General features: G+C 44.3%; 2 protein-coding genes across 4 annotated transcripts in view; both read left to right on the plus strand.

The window, feature by feature from the left end:
• SIDT1 (SID1 transmembrane family member 1) overlaps positions 1-7,367 on the plus strand; it is an 86,735-nt gene that overhangs the window by 75,453 nt on the left and 3,915 nt on the right. For all 3 annotated transcript variants that reach the window (XM_030884422.2, XM_004706404.2, XM_030884423.2), the window contains 3 exons: positions 4,329-4,434; positions 4,524-4,634; positions 6,110-6,223. In XM_030884422.2, the coding sequence (XP_030740282.1) occupies positions 4,329-4,434; positions 4,524-4,634; positions 6,110-6,223 (331 nt within the window). The remainder of the gene's footprint in view (positions 1-4,328; positions 4,435-4,523; positions 4,635-6,109; positions 6,224-7,367) is intronic.
• On the plus strand, positions 14-1,431 carry LOC105978939 (small ubiquitin-related modifier 1-like). The gene has a single exon (XM_045286204.1). It carries the CDS (start codon positions 14-16, stop codon positions 332-334), a length of 321 nt encoding a protein of 106 aa, XP_045142139.1. The 3' UTR covers positions 335-1,431.

Raw genomic sequence — 7,367 nt, forward strand, 5'->3', positions numbered from 1 at the left:
AGCCACCGTCACCATGTCTGAACAGGAGGCAAAACCTTCCACGGAAGACGGGGATAAGAAGGAAAAAGAATACATCAAACTCAAAGTCTTTGGACAGGATAGCAGTGAGATCCACTTCAAGGTGAAAATGAAAACACATCTCAAGAGACTCAGAGAATCAGACTGTCAGAGACAGGGAGTTCCAACAAATTCACTCAGGTTTCTCTTTGAAGGTCAGAGAACTGCTGATACTCACACTCCAGAAGAACTGGGAGCAGAGGAAGATGTGATGGAAGCTTATCAGGACCAAACAGGGTCATTCAACAGTCTAGATATTCTTTTAATTTTCCCGTAATCCTTTTTTATTTCTGAAAATAGTTCTTTTGGAATGTGGTGTTAAAAATGGAATTGAACGCTGGCACCTCTCTTGCAAGCATCTGGCATTTGGAATCCTAGTGCCCGTTATTCATCAGCGTTGTTCTCGTTGTGCGACATTGGTGATCAAGCCTCAGCCCCCTTCCTGATGCCTTCCTCTTCTGCACAGTGACATGTGCACAGAGAGGTCACCTTGGGACCGACCAGTGCAAGTGTGCACAGTGACGTTCCCATTGGCCCTGAACTTACAGCTTGTCTGTCATTGCTTCACTCCTGGACTAAGGTTTTCAGTGGGAGATGGGAGTTGTTCAGAGAATTGAACTGTGGGGAAATGACTTTTCCTTAATTTAAATTTTTTTTAACAAATCCTTTTATTGGGTGCTCTTATAGCTCCTATAACAATCCGTATGTCAATTGTATCAAGCACCTTTGATGTCCTTAATGTTTGAAGCTTTAAAAATCCGAGAGGCTGGACCAGCAGAAGAGACATGTCCGATGTGAGTCCTGGTGACAAATGGCAGAGTAATGACTGACTCCAAAGATGGCCTCACTGAAGAGAGAAAGGGAGCAGTTTAAGATGAAAACGAAGATCTTGTCAGAAGATCCTAGAAAAGCTCCAAATTTAATTGGCAGTTAGTAAAGCTGTTCATGCAGAAGTGTCTTCAGCAGAACACTACTCTTTTCATTTGTGCTTTGTGGCCTGTGATTAGGGGCTTTAAGTGGACATTGTCTGTCCCCGCCTCATTAAAAACAACAAAATATTTGCAAAAGCCATACTAATGTTCATGTTCTTTTTAATTGCATGGAAATACAGAACTAAAATGCCCACACCATGATATTTTCTTGGCTACTGATGGAAGTCATTGTTTGCACATGGCACAAGGACACTTTTTCGTCAGCTCTGTACGGTGATAATATTAACGACTTGAAATACTGAAAGTTACTGATCAGGCTCAAAGAAGGCCACACGATCTTTTTAAATGTTAGTGTTCTGTTCTTTAAAAAAACTTGATGATACCGTACTGCAATTGCCCAAACATGTTGATATTTTTATTGAAAAGAGTACAGCCTTGGCAACCCTAGGAGCTCTGGTGGTGAAGTGGTTACACATTGGGCTGTGATTCACATGGTCGGCAGTTCGAAACCACCAGCAGTTCCCTAGGAGAAAGACTGGGCTTTCTACTCCTGCAAACAGTTACCGTTTCGAAACGCACAGGGGGTCGCTCTGAGTCAGCATTGACTCAATGGGAGTGAGTTTGGAAACACTACAAGACTGTTCTACTGCATCCGAGGGAGTTGCTAGGAATCAGAATTGATGCAATAGCAGTGAGTTTAAGCATATAATCCTGTGTGTTTAATTCGAGACAGAGAAAGTATGTGCCCAGGTAGCATAGAGTGTTAGGTATTGAGCTGCCAGCCACAAGATTAGAAGTTCAAATCCACCACCTGCTCAAGGGGAACAAGGAGGCTGTCTGCTCTCATAAGGTTTTGCGTCTCAGAAAGCCTATATGGGATAATTACGAATCAGAATTGACTCAGTGGTCGTGAGTTTATGTATTTATATGTGTGTGGGAATTCACTCAATCGCAATAAGGTAGATACCGATTTTTTTAGAAAAAACCTTTTGCCAAACAAGAAGGTAAGAATTATAGAGTTTGGTTACAACTGAATCAAAATTTGAAATAAAATGAAGACTAAATCCCAAGTAAAATAAACTTCAGTATTACTCTAAACACCGTGGGCAGCTAACAAACGTGTATTAATGAATAAGAAACCGCACCAAGTGAACCGCAGTTTACCTTAATACACCTGTTGCAGACTTAAGAACGGATACATTTCTTTGAATGTAAAGCTGTAACGCCCTAGTGAGAGAAGAGGAGGACTGCTACCCACGGTCGTGGATTTGGACATCATTGGACTTCGGTTCAAACCTCTAGCTTTTGAGATTGCCCAATAGTAGGCAACTTAAGACTACCATGTATTCACCACGTTCATATTTTGTCAGTTTTTAAGACTTACCTGAGTTCTACAGACATACTTTTGCTGTGGTGAATGACCGTTGTTGAGTTTTATGCCCTGTATGTAATCCTCACTGCATGCTTAAACAGGATTAAGGCACCTAAGTTTTTAAAGATATATAAATGCACATCCATGTATGTTAGTCTAAAAAGCTTTCCCATATATAAATATTCCCTTTATACAAGTACTATTTTAAATTCTATATCATTTGCTAGTTTAAGGATACTATTAGTAGAATTACCAAGGCCTGATGGAGGTTACTTATATAATCTCTTTAAAAGCTTATAATGCTGCCAACGAAGTGCAATGGTATATATATATGTATATATATATATATATATATATATATATATATATATACCTTATTAGGTGTTTGAATGGACTTTGAGCTCCACTTAACCATAAACCCTATCTAAGAATAATCAGTTCATACAACGTGGCCCTGCTCAATACTTACCCTCATGAAGATAGGGGTGCTATCGCTAACTGTGGTGAAAAAATCAAATGGTGCCCAGGTATCAGAAAGAATACCATCTGGGGTCCTAAAAACTTGTCTTAAAACAAGCAGCCATCTAAGTGAGGTATTGCACACCATACTGTGTGATCCAAGGTTTGTAAATAATAAAATCCAAGATCAGAGGAGGAAATTGTATCAGAGCTTAAATCCTAGCACTAGAACACAGTATAAGCCCAATCATTATTCATTTGCAGAGTCCCCACTGGAATTAAGCCTCCCTTGAATTCCTTGAGAGCCTTGACCAGGGATGTGAATAGCCTTGCCCGCAAACAAAACCATCAGAAAGTGAATGAATACATATACAGCTAGGTTAAAATTTAAAACCATTTTTTTCCATTTTGACCTATTTTGAATGTGTTCCAGTTTTATTATGTTCTACCTTATTGTGGATTGACGTCTTTTATTTGTTGTTGTTGGGCAGTGGGGGGACTGTTTGGTTTTCTTTATATGAAATCCACCCTAGGTAAATCCATACAGACAGTAACCAGATTACTAGTTTCTTAGAGTTATGGCAGGGGAAGTTGGGGGATAATAAACGACAGTGAGTACAAAAAGGAAGAAAATGTTCTCAAATTGATTGTGGTGATGATTGCACAGCTCATTCAATGTACTCAAACCACTGCATGGTGTGGCATATAAGTTATATGTCAATAAAACTGTTGTTTTCTTTTTAAGTGGATTGCTGCCGCTCCCCAAGTCATCCTGGAGAGGGGCAGTCCCTGAAGGGTCGGTGGGCCCTGAACCAATTTTAGGAGCTTTTCTAATCTCCAATAGTGTGTGCATCCCAATGACGGTCCCTCTCCCGCGTCTGTAAACCCACCTGCACTAATTGACTAGTCTTTGTGACACTTTCCTTTTTCCTCCATGCCCTGCTTCAGCCGCCGAGTGACTGTGAGCCATTGATCTGCATGATTTATTTGTGTCCCTCTGTTGTCTTTGTTTAAGACTTCATGAATGTGTATCTATAAAGAACGTTAGCCGAGGTAGCGTGTGTCAAGTCCATGATTGACAGGAGTCCTCCTCCAGTAGCCTACACAGGGGGTCACCATGACTTGGGAGTAGGCTTGATGGCAACTAACCACAGCAGCGTCCGACAGACCTCGTCTTACGTACAAACCAAAAGTACAGCATGTCTGAACCCTTTTCCTTCATTCACTGCCACGTTCTTCATAATAGAAGCTAAACAACAGCGGGGAAACTCTTTCAACCAGAGAAGGAACAAATTATTGTGCTGATAATACGTTCGCCTGTGGGGAGGCTTATAGCTAGTAGAAAGGCATGCTCTGAATACAACGCAATCATTGAGAAGGTGCTTCAAATATGGTAAAGTGTGTCTTTGGGGCGGGGGGTATTTAGTGGACAAAGCGGGTGAGGGGGCACACACACACAAAGTCAATCCTATTAATGCACGCCGACAGACTGCTCCCTCTGTTCCCAGTGCCCTCTTTGGACTGATATATCGACCCAGGGACTTTGCTTCCTACATGCTGGGCATCTTCATCTGCAACCTGCTGCTCTACCTGGCCTTCTACATCATCATGAAGGTAAGAGTGGGTGCTGGGAGCTGGGCAGTGCCCCGGGCTCCACCCGGCAGTGAGGGCAGCTTTGCCACAGTCCACGTCTCACCCCCCAGCTCCGCAGCGCAGAGAAGGTCCTCCTGGTGCCGCTCTTCTGCATCGTGGCCACCGCCGTGGTGTGGTCTGCCGCCCTCTACTTTTTCTTCCAGAATCTCAGCAGCTGGGAGGTAAGAGGACGGTGCTCTGCTCCACAAAGATGTTTCCGCTCCATCTGTAGCTCCTGGGCCTTCCGACCTCCCTCGTTTCATGTGTTTGTTGCTACTCATCCGGTTACTTTCTCTGAAATAAAGGCTTCCTCACCAAGGGATGGGTTTGGATTTCAGCACTTAAATGGCATTGTGATCAGGGTAGCCCCTCCTACCTAGGTAAGCCCTGCGGAGACCGGTTTCCCCCCAATGGATTCTGCCTCATGACCACCCATGGGAGAACCGTACCCCAGAGGGTTTTTAGGAGCTGGTGTTTCAGAAGTAGATCAGCAGGTCTTTCTTCCAAGGCACCTCTGAGTGCACTCGACCCTCTCATCCTTCCATTGGCAGCAGGGGCATGAACCCATTGGCATCACCTGGGGGCTCTGTAACCTGTACAGACACTGGAAATATGAGCCTCGTCATGTATTATGTGACGGCCCTGTTCCCAGTGGATGTATAACGAGGATAGAAATATCGATTCATCCACCAGTCTTAGCCTAATCATACTCCATTCACAAACGCCCACAGGCAGATGTGTGTGTGCCCATTTCACAGATAGGAAAGCTGAGGCCTAGGAAAGCCATGCTGGATCGGAGACACAGAGCTGAGGGGGAGACTCGGTGCTCCAGACACATGTTCACACTTCCCTGGACTCTCTTGTGCCCTGTGATGGAGACGCTGTGCTCCTCTGCCCATCTCTCGTTCCCTCAAAGCCCCAGGCCTCCCACCTTATTCATCAGAAAAGCTAGAAAACGCCTTCAAAAAGGCTTTTCCTGGTCTGTAACACCCTAGTCACATGCTTGGGAGTCGATCTGTAAACTAACTTATAAAAACCAACAACTTTTTGAAAAATACAGTTCACCTACCGTACAGCTCATCCTTTCAAAATATAGAATTAAATGGCTTTTAGTACATCCCCAGAGTTGTGCGACCCTCGCCACAATTGATCGGACATTTCCCAGAATCCCCAAAAGTAACTTCATACCATTAAATAGTCACTATACATCTTCCTTCAGATACCCCCCATTACACACACACACGCCCACCTCAGCCCTAAGCAACCACTTTGTGTCTATGTGGATTTACCTATCCTGAATATTTTATACTAGTGGGATCATACAAGTGTAGTCTTTTGTGTCTGCCTTCTCTCACTTAGTATGTTGTCACGGGTCTGCGATGCGGTAGCGGGCATCCATACTTCATTTAACTGCCAAATAACGTCGATGTGGGTAGATATGCCAGAGTTTAGGGACCCACTCCGCGGTTCGTGGACATTTGGAATGTTCCACTTTTTTGAGTGATGCTGCTATAAACGCGCACACAGAGGGTTTTATGTGAACCCACCTATGCTCACAGAAGTTAACATTTCCAGCCAGATGTTTGTAGCTTCCTGGATTACTTATCCCTCTAACACACAGCAGACTTGTGGGAACTCCCGCCTCCCCTTCCTGCAGGGCACCCCAGCAGAATCCCGAGAGAAGAACAGAGAGTGCATCCTCCTGGATTTCTTTGATGACCACGACATCTGGCACTTCCTCTCTGCTACTGCCCTGTTTTTCTCCTTCTTGGTGAGTTTTTTATCTCTTCCCACTTGACAGCCTGTACTTTATTTTTCCCATCTTCCTTGTATGTCTCTTGTATGTCCCTTTCCAGTGAACTTGAGCAGTCGCTGGTGGGTAGACTCCCGCTGATAACACCCACCCCCTGCCCCCAGGTGTTAGACTAGAGCTGTGTCTGCTCCTTTGGGTGGTCAGTGGCAGACTTTTCGGAAGTGCGTGGCCAGGCCATTCTCCCAGGCGCTTCTGTGAGGCTCAAACTGCCAACCTCTGGACTAGCAGCCGAGCAAATGCATAACCATTTGCACCACCCAGAGACTCCTCCCTTTCCAGTGCCTCGTTGTTCCTCAGTAAGCATCCCGTTTTATTTCTTCTTTAAATTGGATCATTCCATTCGATCTTTAATTTCATTTTCCTTTGACGCCAATATAATGAAGCAGAAAATGTTAAAGTGGTTTTCCCTGTGTGGCACTGCACAAGTGGACTGAATGCGTATCAGAGGACACCTTCCCAGAATTCCCTCCAACCATCTCACTAAAATGTGGATAACGTTCGGTTCTTTGTGCTTGAGCCGTGCTCACTGTTCTTAACTCTCATTGGATATTTCACAGTTCATGGAGTGGCTCAGGAGACACCGCAGCTCGGCTGCCTTCTACCCAGTCCGATTGCTCCGTCTTTTGACCAAACACCTGCCCAGAAGCCACACGCGTTTAAAAACCCTGGATAATAATGTTCAGGGTCCTTTCATCTTAATTTTGCTTTTTGCACATTAAAAGCCTGCAGCACCCATGCACAAGGTCAAGGGACAAGGAACAAGACTAGGCTTCCTGGGCTCCCCAAGCAGTTTGGTTTTAGCTGGTTCGGAGCAGGCATGTAATCTCAAGAGTAGAGCAGCGCTCCCCCCTAGTGGCCGCAGTGGGACGTTAACGGTCTAAGCATGGATCCTTAAAGCTTTTGATTTTGATAATCACCTTTGTTAGAGATGTAGCACAAGTGGAGTTAAGGGTACGTTGTGGAGAGAATGATGGTAGAGGTAAGTGAGATTGGAGAGTAAGGAGGGACAGTTCTTTTTTTAAAAAATCATTTTATTAGGGGCTCATACAACTCTTATCACAATCCATACATACATCAATTGTGTAAAGCACATTTGTACATT

Source organism: Echinops telfairi, unplaced genomic scaffold, assembly GCF_000313985.2.
Source record: "Echinops telfairi isolate 266 unplaced genomic scaffold, ASM31398v2 ScPeMD7_6;HRSCAF=24_0, whole genome shotgun sequence".
NCBI classification, from domain to species: Eukaryota; Metazoa; Chordata; class Mammalia; order Afrosoricida; family Tenrecidae; genus Echinops; species Echinops telfairi.